The sequence below is a fragment of the Idiotropiscis lumnitzeri genome, chromosome 6 (assembly GCF_059441095.1).
Source record: "Idiotropiscis lumnitzeri isolate Australia: NSW breed Sydney's pygmy pipehorse chromosome 6, RoL_Ilum_1.0, whole genome shotgun sequence".
Lineage (NCBI taxonomy): Eukaryota > Metazoa > Chordata > Actinopteri > Syngnathiformes > Syngnathidae > Idiotropiscis > Idiotropiscis lumnitzeri.
The window spans coordinates 11,622,772-11,649,916 of NC_142396.1; the positions used below are offsets into that span (position 1 = coordinate 11,622,772).

Below are 27,145 nucleotides of genomic sequence, written 5' to 3' on the forward strand. Positions count from 1 at the left end.
ACGGTTCTTGTATTTGGTGTTTTTTTTGCTGAGAGAAAGTGAAAAGTTACAGCCAGAGGACAATGTTGAACATTCACTTGGTTGTTTGTGTTGTATTTTTAACGAGCATGTCGGCTCCTGTACAAAGTCTTATTTGTCACACTTTGGTCTCCCGAATCATTCAGCAGACTTTGACCAGTCATAGTCAATTAATAACCAGCCGTGCCACATGTCAGGTACCAAACAGGATGAACGGCATCGATCATTAATGGATTTTTAGCCGGTGCCCAGTTAACAATTTTGAAAAGGCTAACCACTTGTTGCGTCTTTTTTTTTTTTTTGTGAATGTGAACCCTTGATTTTAGAGTGCGGAAAAACCTGCATTGTGGGAACTTTTTTTTTTTTTTTAGAAGTCAGGAAGAAAACATCTTGAAAAATAAACAATGTAAATGTCAGGGTCTAATGCGTCTGAGACAAAAGGGACAATGACTCACGGTTGAATCACTGTTTTGTTACTGAAGTCTCGAAGAAGCTAATGATTTATCGACAACTGTGTGTATGCCTGTGTGCATACTGTACGTGCAGCTGTTTGTCACAACACATTGTTCTTTTCATCACGTAATAATGGAGAACAAAGCAAGCTAAGAGAATGGATAGGACTTAACAATTCTCCTCTTAACTGAACTTGAAGCTTCACTATTGTTTTCCGAGGGGACTTTATACACTTTCCTTACTATACAAATGCAAATGCCTAATACAAAATGAATGTTATTCATTTCCATCGCTTAGACTTGTTAATTTGGAGGTCTTTCCACTTGTTTCGAGCTTCTTTGAAAAAATAAAAAAAAATAAAAGTATGCCTCTAATATCAAACTAACATTCAAATTCTCGTCATTGATGGAAAACAAGAACCCTATTAATTATTATGGACTATGTCTGACAGAAGATGGACCCGAAAGTACTCGAAGAAGTTACAGTTGGCTCCACAAGCGGTACAACTCCTCAAACAACAAACAAGCAAGAACATTTTGAATTCTTTATGCTATGTGGTTAAGCAGACAACTTAATGCATTTGAACAATCTCGCAAAAAGCAGCGTCGTTGCAACAAAAGTGGTTCAGTTCTTGTTCTCTTTTTGCACCTCAAACACAAAAGCTTTGAATTCTCTGATGATTCAATACAATATCTGGCACAACATAGACCGTCAAAAACGCACGCAGTCGTCTCCTTCGGTTTCACATGTGAAGTTGAATGAGCCTAATTGAGATGGAAACATGTTAATTAGCAAGAAAATTGCAGTCAGCCTTCTCTTAACAGAGATGTTATTTTTAGAGGCCCTTTGTAGGTGTTTCAGTACCCAACGTTAGTGTCCGAGTGTGTGTGTCTTAGAAGTTGGCCTGAAAATAAATAGTCCTGAATATTTAACCTGGCCCTCAGGCGGCAGGATTAATCCTCCGTATCTCACAGAGGATCTGAATTACACAAGGTTGACTGGTAGTTCTTCAGAGTACTCAATACGGTATGATCGCTTCCACTGTGGTTCTAACGCGTCCAGTCGTTATTTGGGAAAAGCTTAGCGGGGATGTATGAAGTCATCTAGAGAATGTCTGACCTTTGTGCCGCGTTTGGCTCGGAATAAAATGTCAGTGCTGCACATCGGTCTGTACACTGGCATCTCTTTCATGCCCCCAGTCAAAATGTCAACACATTTTGTGTGCGGGACAACTGCAGAACATCTCTGTCTGCTTACCTGCAACACAGAGAAAAAAACAACAAATGATGTTCCTCTATGTGGGCTATTTCCTCTCATAATGTCTGCTATTTTTTCAGGCAACATCAAAACCGAGATTGGGAAGCGAGTTTAGCTTCCATGACAATTGCACTTGTTGATTCCTCGTAGAAAAAAAAGATAGCGCTTTCATTGACTGGGGCTCGGCTGCTGGTGAGGCTGCTTAAAGCAAAAATTGTAGGCGATTTTGCACATTTTTAGTAAAGGTGGGATATATTGTTGTGAAAATGATACAAACACCAACTCTTAACTTTAGAGAATTGTCTTTAACATATTTACTAAACACCTTTTGACATTTGCAAAACGTCGATGCTTATTTTTCCATCTTCCACAATAAACATACTTTGTTAAAGGTCATCAGCATGTCTTAACAAGTTGAATGAGAATTTAAACAGTTAAATAGCGAGATCTAGTTTTTACATTAAATAGTTTTCTAAAATTTCACATTAACTTTCACTACTTTTTGTTTTGAATTAAGAAACAAACAAAACAAAAGGTGCACCGAGTTTCCAGGGTCAGCAGCACTTAAAATAATAGTTCCCTTAAGGTAACACAGGTTTTAAATGATCTCTAATCGGCCGTCAGATTTTTAAAAAAGGCCAATGCCGATATTGGTCCAAGTTGTTGCTCGTGAACGTCACATGACCACACCTAGAAAGCAGGTGAGCCGTGACGGTCGTTTCTTGCGCCCTTAGGCACTATGATGTCATTTTTAGATGACCGCAAGTGGCAAAATAACCACCCTCTGAGATGAATAAGCACGGATCGATTTTTCAGCTTAGTTGATATTGCACAAATACATAATAATTAGAATGCCGTCTTTCAACTAATATCCATGTAACATGTTGTAAAGAAAATTTTGGACTTGACATGACTGCATTTTTTTAAATAAAAATGACCACCGTCAGTGTTTTGAAGTCTGCAACCATCTGAAAAGAGAGTAGTTCATGTTAGAACAATGGCCACCGTGCTTCTGTTGCATTTGTGCTTTTTTTCAACATTGTAACTGTAGATGCTGATCAAGCGCATTCAAGGTTAAATGAAACTCAGGAGGACAAGCATGCAGTGTTTTCTTAAAATTCTCGTATAGTATCCTGTTGTGTTGTTGTTTTTTCTGGAATTGATGAACATGCATTACTTTGACAAAGCAAGCAAAACAAAACAATAATGTACGTTTGTGTTAATGTAGAATAACTAAACGCTGTCACAAAACCATGGTTAAGTCTTTTGGCCATAATTCCAAAAAGTCTGTTTGGGACAAACACAACGCGGGACTGCACTCACCGTACACTGAAGCATGCTTGCTGGCAGCGTCGTGATTTTGGGCTATTTTTCTTCATCTGAAAATTAGCGCAAAACTTTCAGGGGTCTGCTAGAAAGAAAAATTATACCAGGCCAAATCAACTAGAACACCTTTTTTTTTTTGGGAGGGGGGGGAGTGTTCATCAGAGACACTATACAATCCAATCCAATACAATGCAACTTTATTTGTATAGATTATAGGTCACATTTATGGTGGAAAATGTTTTGAAGTTATGTGTAGAGTGTGTAGACTTTTTATGTCCACTATGAATTCCCAAGAAGTAAAAGTCAAGTATCAATAATGCAATCCCTAAACTCTCGGGGGTACTTGCCCGTTAAGCTAATAATGTGTTGGCTTTAAAACTGTCGATGCTCACATGACTGATATTGCCAACTGCTTGCCTGGCATGCATTTTGCAAGGTATTTTTCTGCAATGTCATTTTTGCAGGTCCTCATGAACAGTTATTATTTTGACAATGTTGTCAGATAAAATTCCTTTTTCTCTTTGGCCACTGTTGTGTACGTATATGTCAGAAATGAGCTACAAAAAATTATGTGCCGAACTGCGAGTATGAGGACATCCACTGTCGTAGAGGAAACATTCAGAATTTCCCCAACCACAAAAAATATATATATATTTTTAAAAATGGATCAAGGGACCACACTGAGTATGCACTGGACGGGTCCCCAGTTGCCTCTCTGTGGTTTAACTAAAGGCATGACAGGAGACTTATGTCGCAGGTATCCAGCAAAGCCGACGGATCGGACTAAATGGAAAAAAAATGCATCCAATTTGCAATCAGGCAACAGAAAACGTAAAGGAAGGCAGGTAGCTGACAATTCAGCAACACAGAACAGAAACCCAACATGAAACAGGAACATTTGTGTAAACAAGGTTGCCATTTCCTCTTAACAAAAGCATCGAGAAGCCTTATTTGTCTGCGACTGGAAATTGCTGTGGGTGTCCATCTGTGTCCAACCCGGAGCAAAGGAGGCCTCACACAATGAAGCGATTGAGGGACAAACAACAAGACGGTTGAGACCATGTCAAAGCCGGTCTGGTTGCACGAGACAATCGGCTTTGTGTCAGTAGAACGAGATGGGCGAGGTTGCCAGGTCACCAAAACATTCGTCACAAGGGGTTAGGGAGCCTTTGCCGTGTGGTGCTGTGAGCTTTTTGCAGTCCTAATCATCGGGAGTTGAGGTTATTACTTTGAGGAAGGATGGGGACCTGCTGCAGCCGGAAGCCAACTCACGAAACCGGGGTCAAGTTGGTTCCCGTCCAACGCCACGTTATCTTTCCTATGACGAACGAGGGTACGACCAGTCTTAATCGTCGTCAACTCTCTGCAAGGAATCAATTGTGTGATCTAAGGTACGCTAAAATGTTGACAACTTTGGGGTCTATGTGTTTGATTTTCTTTTTTTTTTTTTTTTTTTAGCTTGTTAGCTTACTTGTCTGAGTACCTTGTTTCGCTTTATGAGAGTTGACTTGGAATCTGCAGTTGAGTGTGAGCTTTTGTTTGTTTGGACATGTCACCAGTACAATAATGAGGTTATTATATAGAATCTAAAGATTTAAGCTGTTTGTGCCACATTTTTAGCTTCAATTCAGTTGACATCGTGGTGCTCCATTTGGTGTGAGAACCGTGGCCACCGGCGGCTAGTATAATACAGACACGGATATTTAATGGAGATAGTCACAACTAAGCGCTATAGGCCGCTTCAAAATTACTCCTTTGGAGAAGATAAAGAATATATACCTGTGAGAATTGTTATATAGTGTCTACAAGGGTTGCTCCACTGTGTTAAATGATCTTTTTCCTGAAGGTTAATGCCATTCTCTGTTCTGACTTAGCATTAAGCTTGCTGACTTTAGTGAAACAACCACCACATAACTTTTTTATGTGGTTGTTTCAATACACAACATGTCTCATTGTTCTACATTTGCTTTGACAGTAAACTTCAACTGGGTGTGGCAATAAATGACTCCAATTTTGAAAAAAAAAAAAAAATAAAATAAATAAAAAGTCAGTTTCTGCCAAACACCTAGTTGTGGTTGTTTCCATCTAGCTCAACATCTTATTTCTCAAAACTTTTAATTTGGGTCAGTCGTTACTCTAAATTGTCAAAAGTTAAACAAGGCAAATGTATTGAAAGTTAAATACGACTGAACTGTTGGCAGGCAGTGATTTTTGCCTTTCACTCTCATGGGGGAATTGATTAGCAGCACCTTTTTCACTGAGACGGCTCGAAACTCACATTTTAACGATTGAGCGTGCAGCATCAGAATTAAATGAAACTGTCTTAAGTGGTACAACAAATATAAAAACAACATGTGGCTGTAGTTGCTTAAGTTACACACTGGCCATCGGTTCCTTCAAATTCACATCGTCCATTTCCTGGCTTTGCTGTTTTCTTTTTTTTTTTTGTTTGTTTGGCACGAACATTAAGATTGAAAAACGGGCTACTTCTTCAGTTCCCTCAAGCTCTTGCTGTACAAGAAAACAAAATGTGAAACAGATGGAATGTAAAACATTTAACATCCAAACACTCCCCGGGAGAAACTATTTGATATTCCTAGCACCTGTTTGCTTCCATTTGAATGGCGCACGTTTTACAGCTCAACTATGCTCAGGCGATGTGATAATACTGAGCTGGATGTGTCATCATACATGATCAAATACATTGTCTGCAAATGAAAGGTTTCCACGATGCAACATTTGTGTGAGTCAAGGCCACACATTCCTTCATTACCGCCTTTTATAGAAAGTAATGTCATTCCGCTCGAAATTGAACAGTGCTTGGGTCAAATCAGAGACTAGCTCTGATTTGCAGTTGCAAGAACGCCCACTAGATGGTGCTACATAATTGATCAAAAATTGATAAAGCGGTTCCGATAATGGTTGGATAGATATTTGTGTGCTGTTTGCTACAAGTAACCTGCATGTGGAATTTTGTGATTTCAGTCAAACCCTATAAATGCACAGCCCAAAAATATATATATTTTTAAATTGGATATTGTTGTCATATGAACATTTATGTGGACAAAAATAATTAGAATGTAAGTAAAAACAAAAACAACAGCAGTATTTTTTTAAACTAGTACCTTAGGCCTCAGACAAATTGATATTATAAACAATATACTGTATAAGATAAAACATAGCATTATAATGTCACTTAATCATATTTAATCAAAATTTGTATTAATTGGAGCAAACTCATTTTCAGAGTGTTTATTTTTTTTATTTTTTATTGAACACTTACTGTCCGTTAATAGTTTGTAATAATGTAGATGTTAATTTGCATATTGATGTTTGTTTTTCCATGGATTTTTATACTTATTTAATTTTTTTTTTTTTTGCCTTTTCTTCAGTGTTGAGTGTTCACAATAGTCCTGTTAAATGTTATGCAGTCTAAGCGGTCAACAATTTGTAGGATTTACGATAAAATTCTTGGCCTTTGGCCAACATATTTACAAAACATGCCCAGTTTCATTGTTATGTGGTGGTTAACATTTTGTACAATTTCTTTCTAGATTCTTGTGTGCAGCTCATTTTCAGCACTAACGACAATTAAACATTTACTTTTCCTGAAGACCCACAGCCCAATCAAAAAACAAAGTCTGATCATAACAGTAATTATTTGTCCAATTTCATCCTGATGTCTCGTGTGACGTACCAAATCTCACTCATAAACACCCATACAGAGAAACTTTGGAGCTCCTGCATAATCGAAATATTGTGCTTGCTGGTGTGTAAATAAGTAGCAGCGAGCAACACAGAACAGAATGTTTGTTCCAGTTGTTTGTCCCTGGAGGCGGGATGGCTAGCTGGATGGATGGATTGAGAGCGGGAGACGGTGCTGTGTCTTTTGTGTCCCAGAGATCTGGTCAATTATTTAGGAGGATGACGTAGCTGCTCAATGGCCTCATAACGAGGCACCTTTAATAATTGCCGCCATGTCTCCTGGCGGTTCGTCGCGTTCCACCCCACTCCCTCCTCCGTTCAAATCCGTAGAGGAATATGGATTTCATCAAGAGCAGTGGAGCTTTTCACTTGCTTATATTTGTCTCTAATATGGATTTTCTTCATGCATGGATGATTCTTTATTGACCAAAAGGCACAAGAATTAACTGCTCCAAATGCTGAGCAAATTTCTAATCCGCAGGTACTGAAAATGGGTGGTGAGTGTTGTTTAGGCCACACGCACTGATGTTCTGAACACATTGACGTATAATTACTTTTGTCTGGGTCTGGGACTGCTGTCTGCTTTTTTTTTTTCCAGAGTTTTTTTTTTTTTTTTTTTTTTTGTGACATTGACAAAATGACACAAGCTGTAAAAAAACAAAAACAAACAAAAAGAACACCATACCATTAGAGGAGTAAAAGGGTTGACTGGGCATTGCAACCATGAAGTTCAGAGAAGCCTTATGGAACCAACCAGTTGTGCTTCTGCCATACCGTATTTCTATAGATAACAGCTGAGATGTCACTCGTTTTCCTCGGCAAAAATGGCTTCAGACTTTATTACAGGGGTGGGCAAACTTTTTGATTGGCGGGCCACAATGGGTTCTAAAATTTGACAGACCGGATCAGGAGCAGATGGATGGAGTGTTTTGGTCACCTCACCTCCTTGGAGGAAAAAAATAGATTTAATTTGAAATGAAAGTGAACAAAAGCATGTGTCTTTGAAAAACCACAGTATTTAGAAAATAAAAAATTAACAAGGTTTATTCATTTAATTTCTTGCCCCAATTTCAGCGGGCTGCATGTGGCCCCCGGGCCGTAGTTTGCCAACACCTGCTTTATTAGCTAACTAAGTCAATTGTGAAACACTTTTTCTTGACCGCTGTGGCAGTCAACCAAATTTTAGATGGACAATTTGAAAGATACGCTCGAATAGAGAACATACAGTTCCCTCCAAAAGTGTTGGAACGGCAGTGTCAGTTCCTTTGTTGTTGTTGCAGGCTGAAGACATTTGTTTTTTTTTTAAATAAAAAAAATAATAAATTAAAAAAACATATCAGACAAAAGTTCAGAATTCCAGTTTTTAGTTCATGGTATTTACATTTAGATATGTTTAACAACTCAGGACTGAGCAGCTTTTGTTTCAAGCCTAGTGAGGAAAATATTGGAACAGACTTAAAAAAAATGTCATTAACTTCAAGTGAATAACATTTAATATCTGGTGGGGTAACCGTACGAGCATTAATTGCATCAACTCATTAACTCATTCAACAGAATGTTGCTTCCTTCACTTAAGACGTTTTTTCAGTCCTTTCCTGCTGCCTCTTTCAGTTCTTGTTTCTTTCTGGGGGGGGGGGGGGTTCACTTACGTCTCTTCTTCTGGAAGTAAAATAGACATTTTAGTGAGTTAAAGTCCCAAAGACTTGGCCAGCCCTTCCACTTTTTCTCATTAAGTCCTTTCTTGTGTTGGCAGTATGTGTTAGGGCCATTGTCGGGTTTCATGATAATTATCCTAATTAGTTTGGATGTTTTTGGTGTAAATTGGCTGACAAAATGTTTTTGTAGGCTTCAGAATTCATTCTGCCGCTACCGTCATGAGTTACATAAAAATCAACAGATGTTTGCTCTCTGCTGTTAAGTTAAACAAATGCTAAATTACAAAGCATTGTAAAAGTTCTGCGTGTAATTCATCTAAAAAAAATCCTATCCCCAGTTACGACACCCCAAAGTACGCAATGTTTTCACATGGAGAAGATTATCTATTATTTTTTGGACCGAGTCAACACGGCGGACATGACGCGACAGCCGCACAGATGAGACGATCTTATTACGATAAAAGTGCCAGCGTTGCAATTTAAATGGTCCACTTATCTGTCGCTTCCATTTGCGTAACCCGCCAGGTCTCTGTACATTCCAGCGAGTCCTCTTTTTAATATTCGATTGCTATTTAGTGCCGCTGGAGTCCAATTTGTTGCCTGCAGAATTGTTATTAGCTTTGTTCCGTCCGTCTCTGTAGACCTCGCTCGCCCTGCATATCAAGAGGGCCTCATCAAATGGTGTACATGAAGAAGCGAAAGGGAGATTCACTTGCTACACAGGTGGCACTGACACTTTTATAGAGGACACAGGTGCGATTGGTGCAGTGTGTGGTCAAGGGGTTGCTATTATTTTCCGAGCTGTGACATTTCCTAATGGGGTAACAATCTTGTTCTGTAAAAAGAAAACCAGAAATAAATGGGTCCCATGGTTTACACGAGTTGCTAAATGCATAATGTTGCTTTGTTAGTGTTTTAATCTTCATGTAGGTTGTGGAATAATTATCTCAACCAGCCAGCTGAAGTTATTTGTGTGTGATTCGTAATGTGCCACGAACCTGCACTAATGCTAGTGATGTAACTGTATAATGATTTCACATCACGATTATCATGACTGAAGCTGTCCCTCGCCTCAATGAGCATGTGACATATTTTCAGACGACTGCTTTACCATTTTCGTATGAAACATCAGACACTTTGTGCAGTCATTTAAAACTGTGAAAACTGAATAGAAATGAACATATCAGAACCAAGATGGACAAGTCCCAGTGAAGCATACATTTTATGAGTACAAAGAATTTACTTTGTTCAGACTACAGAGGTTGCCAATGTAAGATTAAAGATCCTCTCTTTTATTCTCCTAGTATTGCGTATTTTTCGGACTATAAGACGCGCCGCATATAAGCCGCAGCAACTCTTTTTGGAAAAAAAAAAAGACATACAAACCGCACCAAACTATAAGGTTGAAAAGGTTCACTGCATGTACAGAATGATTTTGTACTGTGAATGCCCAAAGGTACATAAACAGTGCCTTTTAACACAGCAACAACTCTCCTAATTAAAACAGAACAGATCCAAGAGAAAAAAACCCATCAAGATTCATTTAGCGTATTTTCTGAACTTTAGAGTGTCCCTACCGGTGAAAAGAAAAATCCACAGAAAAGCTGCACCTTTGTATTAGCCGCATGGTTTAAAATCTTGGAAAAAAGTAGCGGCTTATAGTCCGGAAAATACGGTATCCGCTTAGGGACGACCCGGATCATTGTCATGCTCCCTCATAGCTTGCTGATGAGCTGATCATTTGAATCAGGTGTGTTGGCGCTACAAAGCATCTAAAACATGCATGATACGTAAGCTGCAATAAAATTGGTTGTTTATCGCTGAGCCTAAAGAATATGTGCCTGGAAGTAGAGTGCTAATCAGGGGTGTGCCAGTGCGCATGAGCACTGGAAATTGAACATTGCACTCCAGTTCAAGTCTGTCATCACGCTTTTACACACATAAAGGGACGCTTCATTGGCGTTAACATTGGCACTCATATAATAGGTTTGCATGTAAAAATGACATTAGTAGTAAAACGCAAAATGTTGGTAGTATTGTCCCACTAAACTCGTAAGTCAGAGTACCACCGTAATTTGAATCTATGAGCTGATAAAGTAGCCAGCGAGCGTCTAATAACACCAACTGTCGACATATTCAAATGCACCTAATGCTATTCACAACAGATGCAAAAATATGCTAATAGATTTTTCCTCTAATATCCCCTTCAGTGTTTCTTCATCAGGAGACATGCCCTGAGGAGCAAGTATCTCATTTGGAGTCTGGTTCTTCAATTCTTGCCAAGCAAGAACTGATTCAGAACCAGCTGGACCCAAATCCCCCCCCCCCTAAAAAAGAATAAGATTTGGACTAATTGCAGTGTCAGATTTTGTGGTGAAAGATAGAACAGTGTGATGATGCCCGAAGGCGCAAACTTTATGTATTAATAGCACAGCCTTTTGCAGTTGTGCCTGCGTGTGTGTGTTCGTGAGTATGGAAATCGGGTTCAACAGATCCTGCAGGCACATGAACACATAACTCACCCATATGAAGTATACACACTCACACACACACTCCCGTCTATGGGCTAAATAACAGGTTGAGAGTGCGATTGATGATCAGGTTCTCCTCTGGAAAGAGTCCCACCAGGCAGCAACGGAAAATAAAAATGTTAAATGGTGATTTCTATTTGACAGAAAAAGTGTGTGTATGGGCACCAAAAAGGCAAAACCTAAACCAAAAATGAGTTTAGTTGGTAGTCTATTACTCAGTAGCTTAAAAAATGATATCTGCAATATTTTTTTTCATTTTTGATTGCTTTGAGTAGCCACTTAACAATTTTGTGGATTATGGGAAATTGGTTGTGGATTAAACTGTCTTGGATGGTGGAGTACACCCCTGAATTTAATGCAGGCCGTGAAGCTGCAGTTTGCGGTCAGTGACGGTGTGAATATGAAAGTTTGTCTCCACATTCGCTCTGTGACTGGCAACTAGTGCAAGGTGTCGTCTGCCTTTTGGCCAAAGTCAGCTGGGATAGGCTCCAGCTCGCTCAGTTTGTCGGTTTGTTTTCTGAGAGATTGCGCTGATCATTTATTCTGTGTTGTGCGGTTTGTTCAGAGTGGCTCGACAATTGTAAATGGTGAACCTGCTCAACATTTAGGATGGCAAATCGTTGATGTGTGATTGATACCAAGTTGGACCGAGAATACAACTCCTGGATTGTGACGTGAATTAAGACATAAAATGAACGATAGCCAAATAGAGGAACTGCTTCTGTTGAGATAAACCAACCGCTTGCCTAACGACTTCTACTTAATTCTTTCTCCTTTGTTGTATTTTCAGTCTGTCTGATTTGTCATTTTGGCTTCTTTTTGCAACTATAATTATCCGTTTCTTAGTCCATGTCGAAATCCATGAAGTAACGGTCGGTCAAAAATCATGATTTGGGTTGCACCTTACGGGGGTCTCCCACGGAGGCTTTTGAAACGAGCCAATGTTGGACTCACAAACTTTTTAGATGAATTTTGTTGAAAATAAGGGGTTCGCCTCTGTCATTAGCGACATTTCATGACTTGCAGTGATGCTTCGAGACATCGTGTGACTGATTGGGAACGTGTTTGCAAAAGACAGGTGGTGGTAATTATTATTAGTGATTATTATGATTAGCAACTATTTGCCATTTCTTTAGCACTGTTTGCGAACCTTTTGCCCACTCCTGGAGGAGCAGGTGAAACTATTGACTCAACCCGATGAATTATTATTTTTGCTGTCCACCATCAAAGGTGGATTTTGATAATATGGAAATGAATTTCTGTCAGGAAGAAGCCGAACGTGCTGCTGCTGTAACTGAAGGAAGTTCTTCCTCAGATGGGATATCAGCATGAACGTCCACGACCTCTGCTGGGGGTCATTGTCTTTCCTCTTGTTTCCATTTGCCTGGCATGATTCTCAATGTGGAGAATGGGCGCTGACATCTACTGAACTGTGAATGCATGTGGATGGTTGCGCACAAATGGGTCGACATATGTCACTTGGTCTCTAGCATTGGCCAATAAAAAAGAACTTTGGTGACACGTTTTATGACGGTTTACAAATGTTTTGCAGAACACTTGTCACTGTTATTAAACCATTTATAAGTAAATTGTAATCAACCAATTTGAGCCATGACATTCGCTGTCCAGAGGCTTAGCTGCACTGTGTTTGTTCACAATGTACACAATAAACTTCATATCTCTTACAATGATCTTTAAATCCCTTTTATTGAAGATTTTGTTTTGCAACTGGGAAATTAACTGACAGAAATTGTCCTCAGGCCGGTGAACAACAAAGCTGACGGCGGTTCAACTTGTTCCCAAAGTGTGCTCGTTAATGCATCGTGTAGCATGGATGGTGACCATCTCAGGTGTGACCTTGAGCTCTGAGGTGTGTCGAACGGAGTGGGGGGGGGGATTTTGAGATGTGACGGGCCCATAAGATGAGCTGCCGGCTCTGTCGCACTCCTGCCGCCCTGAGGCTTCTGGGTAATGGGCTGCATTCCCTTGTGTTTTCCAAGCCAGATTAGATGCAGTCAGGATTACATTTCCAGATAAATACGAACAGCAGGAGCTCTAAAGCTGCTTCCCCGTGCACCCTTATCTTTCCTTTTCATCCCTTCCGATGTTTCGTCTTGCTGCTTGCTCGCAGCTGACAATTGCTTCCCATCTTCCGCATCACTTTCTGGGTGCCTGTGATGCAACCAGCCAATTACCGTACACTTCCCCAAGATCCTCTGTGTTGTCTGACTATATTCACCCAGAGTGTGGATTTGGCCCAATGCCCCTTGCACATTTTCTGCTGGTGGTTGGTGTAGCAGCTCTGAGGGATGTCAGCAGCTTCCTGCCCGGTTTAGGACAGTCCTGACCTTGCTGCAAGGTCAAGTTAGTTCGATCCAAAAGTGCCGCACACCTGGATTCAGCTCACTGGCCACCTGTTGAATGCTAATCTAGAAGGTCAGTTCAGCACCATGATACATTCATTCTGTTTTCGGTACGATGGTATCTTGACTTACAAACGTATTTTGTTCATGCCCAAGCTTGTATCAACACATTTTTTTTTTTGCACCAAAGTCCCAGTCACTTGATTTCGAGGATCTGCTGATACCTTGTCAATTTAATAAACCAATTGCAGACATCCTTCCCATCTGTTGTAACAAGCACCGGTCTGCAATTCAAGAAAAAAAAAAAAGAAAAAATGGTGGTGGCGGATTATGAATTAAACATAAAAGAGCGTGAAAGGAAATGAAAAGAAAACACCACAGCAGGGGGTGAAAGTGACAGAGAGCGAATGTTGCTCATTTAAACGGGCTTTTTAGGCACTGCTCACAAAAAGCTTCAGTAAAAATGATGAAGAAAATGAAGTCCGCAGCTGGAGCGCTCAAAGGTTAGCTTTTGGATTTTTGGCGAGCATGGAAACAGTGCTACATTTACTTATAATTACCATTTAATTACATAATTAACCATTTACGTTTTGCGTTTGGTCCAAATATATATTTTTTTCCCCCTAATTTAACTGTCCCTCCGTGTCATCTGTTTTTTATGCTTCATCAATTAAAGTGTTGAAAATGTCTTGAGAAGTAATGTATTAATTATTATTTATTTTTTTTAAATTGCATAACACATTGAACAAGATTTTGGGGTGGTGTTATATTTATGTTGGTCTGCAGCGGTATATGATAGCAAATAACGTTTAATGCAAACTAGAATGATGTGGTGCTTGATACGTGTTGGAAAAAATTATTTTGGAAGTGTAATTGGTTACACAGGTCACATTTTAAGACCTGATAATGTTAAAATCTTACAACAATCTTACACAAAAGCAATATAACTTCTAATATAATTCTAATTTAATTTCACTAGCGTTACATCTTACATCAGAAATTATATTAACCTGAAGCTGCCTTTTTTTGCCTTTCTTATTTCATTTGGCAGACATGAAAACATACGTGAAAGGTTGGCCCTGGCTCCTCATTTTATTGCATTGAGTAATTTTTTTTTACCGCAAGTAGTGAGAAGGCTACGTACATGTAAATGTATCCTCACGTTCCAAATCAGCTTTAGAAGGGGCAAAAGCAGAAGAAAAAAAAATGCATTTCATTAGATTTTTCAAATGAAACTAAAATTGTAATCATCAAAATTTCCAAAAGCATTTCAAATGTAAATAAATATTTTCTTCAAATTACATAAATGTTGCAATTAGATTATGTAATATTGTTACATCTAGTCCATTATTCCCCAACCCTGTTGATAACACAAGTGAGATGGTTTCCTTGAAAGTAGTTTGGAGGTGTAACAGCAACATATGCCTTTTGTGACATTTTACTTTGTTAATATCCTGTGAGTAAGAAAGTAAAATATGAGCCTTGGCTCAAAGGAGGTTGCGAAACGTTGCCTGGACATCGTTTTCTTGATTTGAATTCAAATCAAATCCTTTGTTGTACTTGGAATTGTCAAATGGTAAGGCAAACGTTTGCTGACCAAGCATTCAAAGGTGATGTTTCTGTTCTTCCAGACCGTTTGCTGAGGTTATGCAAACTCAACAAGAAAGGATGAGCTCAGGTGTTTGCGTTCAGGTGTCAAATGACACCTGAGTCACCGTTTGAGTGGGCATGTAAACATCGTCTTTCTCCCTCTCTCTCTCTGTCTCTCTCTCTCTCTCTCTCGCTCTCTCTCTCTCTCTCTCTCTCACTCACTCACTCACTCACTCACTCACTCACTCTCTCTCTCTCGCTCTGTCTGTGGCTTTCTCGTCCTTTCCGTCCCACAGCACCATGCATCCTGTAAGTGGCGCACGAGGCAGGAATAGGAAGGCAGCTTCGCTCTGTATACCTCCCTCTCTCTCTCTCTCTCTCTCCTCTCCACTTCCCGCCTCTTCTCCTCCGGCTACAGACGCTCGCTGCTCTTTTGGCAAAGCGGGAAAGCCGGTGCACAGCCATTGTTTCTTACTTTCTATCGTCTCAAAAGACAAACCAGGCACAGATTTGGGATGAATTTGCGACGTTCTGTGAACTTTGGCGGAGCAGGAGAGATGCGTAAAGATGGACGTCGGGCGGGGGTTGACCTCAAAGACAGCTGTTCCGTCTGATTACTCCTGAGAGCCTCAGGGAGGAGGGGGCGGCAAACGTCTGACTCTCGACGGGATCACAACAGGAGCCTGTAATGTCACTCCTCACCTGGAGCGCTTGTCTGGGGCTCAGCTGAGTAGTTGTTTGTGGGTTTGTCCCCAAAAAACAGGAGCAAGGGGGGGAGGGTGAGACTTCCTCTCCAGGTGTGCAAACCACAGCGTGCTCTCATCCGACATTATTCCCGGAGCCACTCGGGGGACGTTGATTAATGTGAAACCACCGAAATAGAAGCAGCAGTTGTGGACTTGTAGGGAAATACAAAGAAGCATCATGTGGAATCAGTCGGGATACTGCAATCACATACCTCAGCCTGGATATCCCTTCTACCACGCTCCTTGCAGGTATGCGACCTACATACCGACATACCAAATCCGCTCTCTTAAAGGGTGGCATTAGTTGCTGGCATGTTAATTGCCAGACATTTGTTTTGAATCGTTTAAAAACGGTTACCCAAACCTGGTTGAGGAAACGTGACTCAGTTGGTAGAGTGGTTGTTTTCCTACCTGTAGAGGTTCAATTCTCAGTACAATGTTGAAGATTTCTTGAGCACTTTGAGTACCATAAGTAAGTTAGAAAAGCACAAGAGTGAAATCCCATTTATTGCGAGGGACACAATCCAGATGCTCCGCAATAAAACAAAACCAAATAATTGATTATATTTCTAAATTAAAAAAAAAACCCTCCCACCAACTTTAAACATTTAAACTTACTGAACACACTTTTTAAACACATTGTAAACCTAAAAAAATGTACGCAAATAATGTAAATACATGTTTAACATAAAAATCTGCAACATAGCAGAACAGCAATATAGTGGGTAATTACTGTACACAAGTGCTCCTAAATGAGAATAATGTGGAAAATGTGTCTGGAATAAAAAGGGAAATGTGTGTTATATTGTATAATGTATTTAAATGCAAATTTTAAACTCTGATTTCAACATGAAAATATTGTGAAAAACGATTTCCTTGTGTATTTCAGTCCTACAATTCAAAAAGTGAAACTTAAAAATTATATAGATTCACAAAACACACTGTTGTTAACGTTTTTAATGTTGATAGTTTTTTTTTTCATTTTTGTTTACTATCCCAAACACCAAATTCTCGACTTTGTCTACACCCAAAAGCCAAGGGGAAATATATAAATAATACAAAAACATAAGGTCCGACAGGGTTATGGATTTTTGTTTGAATTTGTGAGGGATGTAGTAATCTGTGGTGTACCTCAGGTGTTTGTGCTTGGGCAAAATATAACTTAATTTACATTCTACAATCATCGTGCAAAGTCTGGCTGGATGTGTTTGATGATGACGATGATGATGATGATGATGATGATTTGGTTGATACACAATATGACAAAAATACATCAGCATAGAGGGTTTGTTCAAATTTGAAAGCCACTACTTTACGCTAGCCCGAGGAGCTTTCCCCTCATTGGTTTAACTGCATATTGTGTGTGTAGAGATGCTGACAAAAGTTAGATGCAACCCTACACAGCATTACTCCTCCGGCGTTTTTGATGCATTTAAATTCATGACCAATATTTGGAGAGAAGACGTCCTCCTTCATTATCATTGATCTCCTTTGAACTTTGTTGTTAGCGGGATTACGTGCACTTTTTCCACTAAATTCTGTGCATGGATGAAACTTGAATCAAGATGCCTGAGAGGAACATTGAAAGATTGGGGGGGGACATTGTCAAAACACATTCAATGACTTTTGATTAATGTTGGGCAAATATTTGTTTGTGTACAAATTGTGGTTTTTGGGCCTTGGTGAAAGTCTGCACTGAATGACCAAAATCATGCTTCTTGAAATATGTAGTTGTACTAATTTTCAATACTGTCACAATAGTGTTAGCGATTGATTGATAGTAATCCGTAATATATCCTGTGCATTAGAATGCATTGTAGCCCGACTTAAATTCATCATAGATGATCGTGAGAGTTTACTAGGTCATTTGATGACTGCTGTGGTCAAACTGGTTGTTCCTGACTTGTTAATTGTGCACTCAGCTTCAACCGAAATACTAAACCGGTTTTACCTGTGACCGAAGTTGATGAGAAATACGCTTTATTGTTCCTGCTGTCATCTAGTTTACGCAGCTGTTAATGTCTTCCTGAAAAAAAAAAAAAGCTCAACAAAATCATTGTTGTAATACACTCTAATGTTGGCTTCCAACATGGTCCTGCCATCCAGCTACATTCCCCAAGGGGATGTGGGCCAACAAAGAGCAGACCCCTGCCCACGTCTGCTGTCGCGGCCACGGACCCCTGACGGCGCTGCACCACTGATTCATTATAGCTATGTGTTATTCATGCAGCTCAGCAATGTCTTGAATTAGATTTTCCAAAATGAAACCCTGAATTAGCACTAAAAAAAAACCTTTATGCTTTTATCTGCTCTTCAAAGTTCATAAAAATGTCATAGATGATAAACAAAAACAAGTTCAAGATGTTCAGTCAATGTTTCATTTTGTTGAGTGATTTGTGAGTGTGGAAAAAAAATGTTGCTAGCCGCAAGCTACATTCACTGTAGAAATGTTTGTTTCCCACTCCTGGTCATTTTTATTGAAGGATCGGCCTTACATTTAATCAAAGTGGCCTTAAAATCAATTTGGTTTCCATTAACCAGAAACCCTGGGAAAATCTGATTGCTAGGCGTTGATGGGAGTTGACACCCCACTAAGTGGCACGATGAATTAGTCAGACGTCATTTAGTTTCCCCTTTGTTGTCAACGAGCCACTCAAAGATTAGACAATACAATATAACTCTTCATGGTCCTTGGTTCACTCAAGCCCCAATTTGATTCATTTTTCAGTTCCCGATTTCAATTTGATTCTCTCTCTCTTTCTTGCTCTCTTGATGTGTTTGAGGAGTACTGTAGTGATTTCAGTTAGTTTATATCTCAAACAGTGATCTGCAGACCACAGGTGGTCCTCAAGAAACCCAGAGTTAGTCTACGTCTAACGCAATGTTTTGCAACAATGTCGCTTTTTTTTTTTTTATCGGATAGCAAGTTTAACATTGTCTGGCAAACTGATGTTTAAATGTATTCATTCATTTTCTTAATCCCTGTGCTTATTTGTGAGCAGCAGTGGAGGCGGTGTTGGTAGGTGGTGATCTTTGCTTCGGCGTAGAGGGAATTAACCGCGGAATGACTCACAGCTCAGACCGCCGGGCAGGTCGCCGACCAGCCATATCGGCCAGGAAGTTTGCCCTCATCTAAATAAACAGTCCGAAACAACTCAATCGTCGCTACTCACTCCTACTGTATTCTCCCACGGGGACTGAGTCACCCTCCGAATTGTCTACCTGAAGAGCTTCTGACATTTTGTTCAATTTATTGAATGTTCAACATTTGAGGTAGCTGATTGAGATGCTACTGCTGTCTCATTTTTTATATATATAGCGTCACGTCTTTCAAGTCTTAATTACGTCTCGTCTTTTACAAGTTGTAGTTAAGCCAAATGCCAACTTGTGTTAATTTACTTTGAATCAGACTCTGGACAAGTCATGTGACGTAAGTCCTCTACCTCTCCCAATTAGTTAACCTTTTATGCCAGCTCTGAACGGTGTGTGGCTTATTGATCACCACCGCGACGACAAATGCTCGTTAATCATTGCCTCATCTGTCAGAGGTGACCATCAGGACTCACCCACATTTGTCGCCCTAATCCAGTACGCCGAAATGAAAGTAGTGCTTTCCGGCCAGAGTCTGACGCTCGCTTCACTAATCCAGAATAAATTGGCAGTGTCAGCCTAGCGTGGAGGTGACCATCTAAGTGTGGATGTGTTTCTGTGTGTGTCTGTCTGTTTATACTGTACCGGCCGTCCACTAAGAAAACTGGTAATCTGTTAGTTATTCCACTGGCAGACAACAAATGATTGGACTATCATTAACATACGCGAAGAGTGTGTGTGTGTGTGTGTGTGGGTGCATGCACGCGTGTGTGTACGCCTATGTATAATGTATTTGAGCACAATTTGTGAAGCCACAAAATGTTCTGAGCGAAACCGTGGGCGAAAAGCTGTGTGTATTGAAATGTACACATCATATCCGAATACACGACTAATAATGTCATGGTATCGATACTATAGTGTGCATGCCTGCAGATACTTTATGCTTTATGATACTTTAGGTGTTGTGGCATTAAATTCACAAGATTTGAGGACTTAATAATTGACAAAAGTACATCAACAAAATATGAAGCCAAAAGCTAAGATCTTAGAATAGATTGCTTTTATAAAATTTGCAAAGAAAAAAAGAAAAGTTCTTCTAACCACAAGGTTTTGTTTGTTGAATTTTGAAGTAAAAAAGGCTGTCACATAAAATAGAAAAAAAAATAATGACACAGAGTATTTACTGGTGCAACGTATATTTAAAATGATATTGTTGTTAGAAGACTAAAATGTGCTTCAACTCTCGTTTTCTCCCCATTTGGCAGCGGCAGCAATGAGACGTCTGTCAGCCGATGATTGATGAGTCTCTTGAATATTTACAGTATGTGCGTATGGATGCTCGTGTGCGATATCCCGCTGAGTAATGTTTGTGACAGGTGAAACTCTTTCCCGTGTAGACTCATTTACTTCCTTCACTGCCTCTGTCGTCTCTGGTGCAGGTTGGGAAATAAATGTATTTCTAAAAGGATGCTGGAAAAAAAAAATGCTGCTTAATCAGTAATCACCACTGGTGTCTGGAGTCACTTTCAGGCGGAGTGTCAGCAAGCTTGCCGCATCAGAGCCATGATGAACCTTTCATGCAGAACACAGCAAAGGCAAATGGTGATACGAGATCCAGCGTCTTGTGTGATGTATAAATTACTTACCGGAGAGCGACAATTTCTTTCACCACAAAAGGATGAGATAAATAACTGATGCGAATTACATTCCAAACTCCTGTCCCAAATCTGTTTAGGTTATAGGACCACCAAAAGCATGAAATTGACAGGTTGAGTTCATCCCCCATTCCCTGTCATTCTCATTCGTAGAGAACAGCAACACAGTGGGAAAATTTGCCTGATCATTGTACATCCAGTCCAATCAAAATGATCATTTTAATTTCGTTCCTTCTGTACTGTCAAGTACATTTTTGCGTGTGTTGCTGTTTCTCTCTGAGCCAAAAAGTCAGGCTTGAATGCAACACAAAGCTCACAAGGTTGGTTAATTAGCTGATTGATAATTCTCCCTACCAGCAGATGGCAGTAGCGGGACCTAGCCGTGTAGCAAATAGTGGTAGATTCCTCATTAAAATTCTTTTAATTGCCTATATTAAGTTTAAACTTTGTTTCCAAAGTAAATTAATATAATGTCATATGTTGTTTTAGCATTCCATTTAAATATTAATAGCTTGTAGGTGATGTGATTTAAAAAAAAAATGCCCCAGTGGATGACATGGACATGCAGTGAAAACTCTCCATTATGCCACTTACAACCCAGGCGAAACTTGGCTCCTGTTCTACACGCTTGTCTCTCAGTCACAATGTACCACTTGAACATACTTCCTTGACGCCAATTCCTGTACATTACTACTTTCTTTTTTAGAATTGGTGGCCTCATGTGACATGATGGGAGTGTTTCATAAAGAGCACAAAAAACGTGAATAGTGGAGTTTTCCAGTGCATATCTGGGAATACAAAAAACAAACAAACAAAATAAAAGAAAAAAAAAACATACCCAAATTGGCAAAGTCATGAATAGTGAACCGTAAATAGGCAAGGAGGTTCACTGTTGTGCGTTTCAATTATGCATTTCAGCATCTCAAATATGCTATAGATGCTATCGTTGCTATTTTTGCCCCTTTATCACTGGGGACTGTGCACACCATGCACCCTATTCCAGCCGACTCCTGTCATTCACTTGGATGTTTTCTCCTACTCTTGTGTGGTTGGCACTGACACTTTGACAAGCGGTCCTAGCAGAATTACACCCCGAAGGTCACGGTGGCAGTCCACTCAGATGGAACATTCAGCATTCAAGACTTGTTATTCCCCTCAATGACATCTGACACTGAAGTTCCAAACGAACGCCAACTGTTTTCTTGGGCAGCCCGTTTCGGCAGAAGCAAAGATGGGCTGTATTAAGAGCGTACACCGGTTGTCGCCAAATCCATTACACAGCCATCGTCTCGGTTGTATCACTGCAAGATTTCAGTGTCAGCCTACTCTTCGTTCTTCATCTGTGAATCTGAAGAAAATCCTATAACTCTCACTGTCTCTGAAGTATCGTGGGCTATAAAAATAGTTAGATTGTATTATATTGTTTTCAACAGAACTCTCCTAATGCAGGGTTCACGCTTACCAAATTTGTACCCATATTAACCGAGACCTTAACATGACAAAGAAGCAGCAAATGTTTTCTTCATGCTCTTGTGGTTTGTGGTGTACTCCAGACAGGTATGCACTTGAACCTCAATTCGGCTCGGGGATATTCGACAACGGTGTTTATCGGTGCGGTTTGGCTGCCAACATGAGTCCAAGCATATTTGGCTATGACACGAAAAGCCTGTTTTCTCAAGTTAGTTTCCCTCCAAAATAGGTCATTTGTGTGCCCCTGTGTGGCGTGGCTCACCTAGAGGTTGTGGGTTTGATGCCCAGCCGTTGTGACTACATCAAAGTGTCCTTGAGCAAGATACTGAACCTCCAGTCGCTCCTGATGGTATGTCATCAGTAGATCGATGAGATAATAGTGTGACACAATTTGAGTACCAAAGGTAGAAAAGCGCGATACAAATGACAGCCCATTTACCAATGCCCTCAATTGGCTAGCACTCAAGAGGTTCACTTTTTTGAGAATGTCTGAGAATGGAAAAGTTTAAAAAAAAAAAAAAAAAGTCCATCTGTGTGACACGTTATAATGTGTCACGTTTTAATGGCTAAATTTAGTTCTTGCGGATTTAAATCAGCTGCGCTTTGTAGTCCGGAAATTAGGGTCATTTTTCCATAATATGGCCCCTTTGACACATTTAATTAGTTATTAATTTCCTTGTCATGCTGCCTATTTTTCAAAACAAACTGAAAATGTCAACATACAGAGCTTTGAAACAAAATGTAATTTAAAACACATTCAGCGGAAACTAATAGAACTTTCTGTGTTCAATCTGTGTCGTCTGTCAGAAGTGGTTGACTGCTAGGGAGTGAAAACAGTTAAATGGGCCAGAAGCATCCAAACATGTTTGTGCCACTCGTCTTCCCCGACGTGATTCCTGTCCCTGCATCCTAATGAAGCGTAGCATCTCATTTGAATACGCCGGCTTTTCCTTCTGAGGTCCAAATACACAAGACGACTGTGACCGCTGTGTATGCTCAAATTCAGAACTGGAGCATATAACCGGACACCTAAAAATAGAATAAAAACATTATTTTGGACTTTCTCTGCTGTGTTGTACAACTTTTAACTATTCTATAGGATGCATGACTGGCTAATGAATTGTGCTGCATATATTTGTGTCCCTAATGGGGACACTAATGTGTTTATTTTGTAAAGGGAAGTGATGAATGTAGATGAGTGGAGCTGCAAACTGAATTTTTAAATGGAGTGTCCCTCCTGCTGAGATGATTTCCATTATTTTTTAAAGGCAAATATTTGGGGGCGGACCTGTGAAAGCGCTGTTGCAGCAGTGCAGCCTTGTCAAGATGAATGCAGATGATCTTTAATCTAAACATTCTCTTCAGCTGGTAATAAACAGACATTCTTCCACTTAGGTGTTATTTTAAAACAAAAGTAAACCCAATTTTTCCCAAATCATTTTTTTTTACCTGTTTCCAACTTCTTCCAGTAGAAATGCTGTGCTTCATATAAACTGATAGTTATCCATCACCAAAGTACAATTTTAATTTTTAGAAGCCAGTGCAGGGTCAAGTTGATTTTTTAACTTTTTATACATCGTCTGCAGTCATTAGCAAGGCCTTTGATGCTACTTTTATAGGTGATTGCGTAGCACCCAGATGATAAAATCAGAGGCGCCAGTGTGTGTGCGTGCAAGTGTATGAGTGTGTGTCTGTGTCTTACATCATTATGGAGCACTACTGGCCAGTAAACTAGTAATTTATGACCGGTTTGGATGCTTTAGGCAGTTGTACCGGCAGCCCATCCTCAATGTCAATGACGGACAGCTCCTGTCATTGTCCAAAGCCCTCGAGCCGCCACACAATGAGGAGCTTAAAAAGTGCAAATGGAGTCGGCTCGTGAAAGAATGTGTCACACTTGCCGCCTCATTAGCAACGTGCAAACATTGATGCAATGTTGGAATTTGTGTAACACTAAAACAAACTTTTACTCGACACTTCCTCAAATCACAACAACATCTTTTTAGGGCCCGGAGCGCAAGGTGGTGAAATTGTTATTATGATACTTGAGACTAATTAATATACCAGAACACTCACCTAAGTTTGCGTAAGTGTCCCCTAGTGACATTGTATTTATTTTAAGGGTTCCAAACACTCATTAGTGACCCACGGTTCTGCCCACGATTTATCGCACCTTTGAAAAAAACGTATCGGATAATGGATGGATGGATGAAGTGATTGCTCTGTCATGTGTATTGTTACACTGTTTATGTCCATCCATCCATCTTCCAGACCGCTTATCCTCACAAGGGTCGCAGGCATGCTGGCGCCTATCCCAGCTGTCTTGGGGCAGTAGGCGGACTACATCCGAAATTGGTTACCAGCCAATCGCACGGGGCACACAGAGACAAACAAACATTCACATGTCCATTGGCACAGTTTTTTTTTTTCTTTCATCTTTGAAGTAGCAGGCAGAAACAGGTAGACTATGGTATGTAAGCAATGACTGCATGCTTTTGTGGTTGCTCAAAATTAAATAGCTGCGAGCATTGCTAACATAAACAGATTAAACATGATATTTAATTACATTTGTCGATGTTTGTAAGTAAACTGAACGAGTAGTGCTGGTCGGACATGATCGCTGTTGCTAAATTTAGTAGTTGCATGTTATTTATTGTGATGGATTTCTTTCTTTTTCTGTTATGCATTTTCTGTTATAGTTTAGCTCTAATTCATTGATGTCAACGCGAGGAACTCAATAAAGGAGCAAGGACTTCTGGAGCATGATGGCTTAGCTTTTATACCGACATCATCTAATGTGACATGTACCTGCTATCAAAGTTTGACCATTTTAAGATTCACTACGAAAAAGGGAATTTAAAAACAAATTAGCCCATGACACCATTTCCACCTATTGACACAAAATTGCTTGGACACATCTTTCATAACAAATTCCCTGTCAGTGAATCCACACTTGGGTGTCCGGCATGAGTCACCCCTCTCCACATATAGTCATAAGGTCTTACCTGACCAGTGGCAATGTTTCAAATCATTCAAGTTCTTTAGTGATGTTCACAGTTTACGTCTTTGTGGTGTGAGCAAATTTACACGAGAAAAAGAGTCTTCTATGTAACGTGGCCGTCCTAGTTGTACCTTACACGATGCATGATTTTTTTGTCTTTATTTATTTTTTTCCCCCCTACACAAACTTTGGCTTTGATTTAGACATCTGATACACGCGTAGATCCACATTTTGTCTTCTTCAGGCAGGACCCTTCAGGACATTGCAAAATGTTTTGAATGTGAATGCGCTGTAGACTTGTCGTCTATTAGCATGCCAGGCTGTCAGTCGCTATGCCGACTGCCTCTTTTCCTTCCAAAAAGCTCTCCGGTCTACACAGTCGCACACCCACACATACATACACAATATTTTGGTGAGGTGTTGCTGGAAGTACTCTAATCTCCATCTGCAACATCATCCTGGTGCTATTTGGAAATATCTATGGCACTGGACATGAAAGTGGAGGGGCTTATTTAAAGCTAAAGATGTAGATGTAACCATGGCAACAAGATGTCCTGAAGCAGTCTCCTGAGGGGCCTGAGTTGGTAAGTGGGTGGGGGTGGATGGGGGATAATTTTCATCTGTTTTACGGCATCACAATGCAAAAGCTGCTGTTTTCTGATTGAGCGTTTGTAATACGGCCCACTCGACCCACTCCCTCGCACTCCCAAACCAGACACAAATACAGACACAATCAAGAAAGCTCATCAGCGCTGAAGAACCGGCGTGGTGCTTCTCAGAGGAGCTACAATTAAGTACCACTTTACAGCCCTAACCCAAGGTGATGGGCCTTAAAATATAAAGAGCAGCGGAAACAAGACCAAGCAAAGTGGAATTAAGAGCTCTGAAATAAGCAATAAAATAGGCCCGAGGCAAGAACAATTCTGATTTCAAGCAATATCTCCTGAAGCAAAATTCAATGTCACTTATGTTTCTTAGTTCCTGCAGTAAACCTGTACTTACTATTGTTATACTGTAAACTGTAATAAATGTGTTCAACCTCTTGCAATTGTCACGGAAGGACTAAGCGAGGACGTTCTCTGAGTCTGAATTTGTCAGGCCAATTTGGAGTCTTTTTCCTTATCTCTTTTTTTCTGTCCCATCTGATCAAAGTCAGTAAATGCTTTATTATCGGATATCTCTCAAAGATGATCCCGAGTGATTATTCTGTAGTGTTGAGGTGTGTTAAGAGTCATTTTGCATCCCGGATCTGTTAGGAAAAAGCTCAGGGTTGACAACTGTCATTGTTAAACACATTCATTCTACCACACGCTATAACACAATAAGCACACCAAATGTGGATTGATTCCTCAACATGTATGGAGTTTCTTCAAAACACTCGGTTACAATTTCAAAAATAGGTATCGGATAAACATTGTATTGCCATTACCTACTGACAACCTTTAATTATTATTTAATTTGCTTCATTTCTCATTCCACCAGCACTGCCAACAATGAGATTATGTTTTAGCGTTTGCTAATGCCTGATTTACATTAATAAATTAGAATTAAGAACATAATCCTCTGCCTCTCTTTTCACACTGCATCATCCATCCCTCTCACTGTGTAACCGAGTTGGGAATGGGATGTTTATGTTCTGTCCGCTAATTCAGTGATTATTGAGCCAAGGCACGCATTTTAAATTAGAAAGATCTGACGGCACATTACCAAACAAAAATGTTACAAAAGGTTTATGATTTGTCAGTAATATACTTTCAACAATATAATAGATCATTTATTTGTTCTGTCTGTAAATATGTCACTTTTATAGATAGATACATAATATTTGTAACAAATAAATATTTTTTTAACCAACTAAGCGAAATTTTATCACTTCCAGTGGCTCACGTTAAGAGCTCTCATGTCACACTAATGTGCTCTGGCACACTGGTTGAGAACCACTGCGTTCATTAACATGGCCGCTCATTCCTGTAGGTTATATTGGAAGAGTGGCTTCAGTGTTTCTGATGTAGACTTACAGTTTCCTATTGTTCTGAGCAGCCTCCACACTGTGTTTCTCTTAAATCTTCCACATCTTAATGCTTGCCTTGTGCCCGCGGGTTTTCACTTTCTCCACGTTTTGTCATTTGTCATCAGCCAGAGCAACGCAGTGTGTCAAGTGTTTACGGCGTGAGACGAGCTTTAACGCCTGTCTGAGTGTTTCCCCTCATTTGTTGTCAAGTTGACTCACACATTGAGTCTCCTCTGATAGAAAAATGAGGAGAAATTATGGTGCCGTGACACCA

General features: G+C 39.9%; 1 protein-coding gene across 5 annotated transcripts in view; it reads left to right on the forward strand.

Moving 5' to 3' along the window:
• The window catches only part of LOC148335247 (pleckstrin homology domain-containing family A member 7-like), an 80,084-nt gene that overhangs the window by 6,024 nt on the left and 46,915 nt on the right, over nt 1-27,145 (forward strand). Inside the window, exon 1 of one of the 5 annotated variants that reach the window (XM_088297980.1) lies at nt 15,219-15,893. The exons of the other annotated variants lie outside the window; for them this stretch is intronic. Within the exon in view, the coding sequence (XP_088154106.1) occupies nt 15,823-15,893 (71 nt within the window). The 5' untranslated portion in view covers nt 15,219-15,822. Of the gene's footprint in view, nt 1-15,218; nt 15,894-27,145 lie in introns of those variants that run through there. 5 annotated transcript variants of the gene reach the window in all.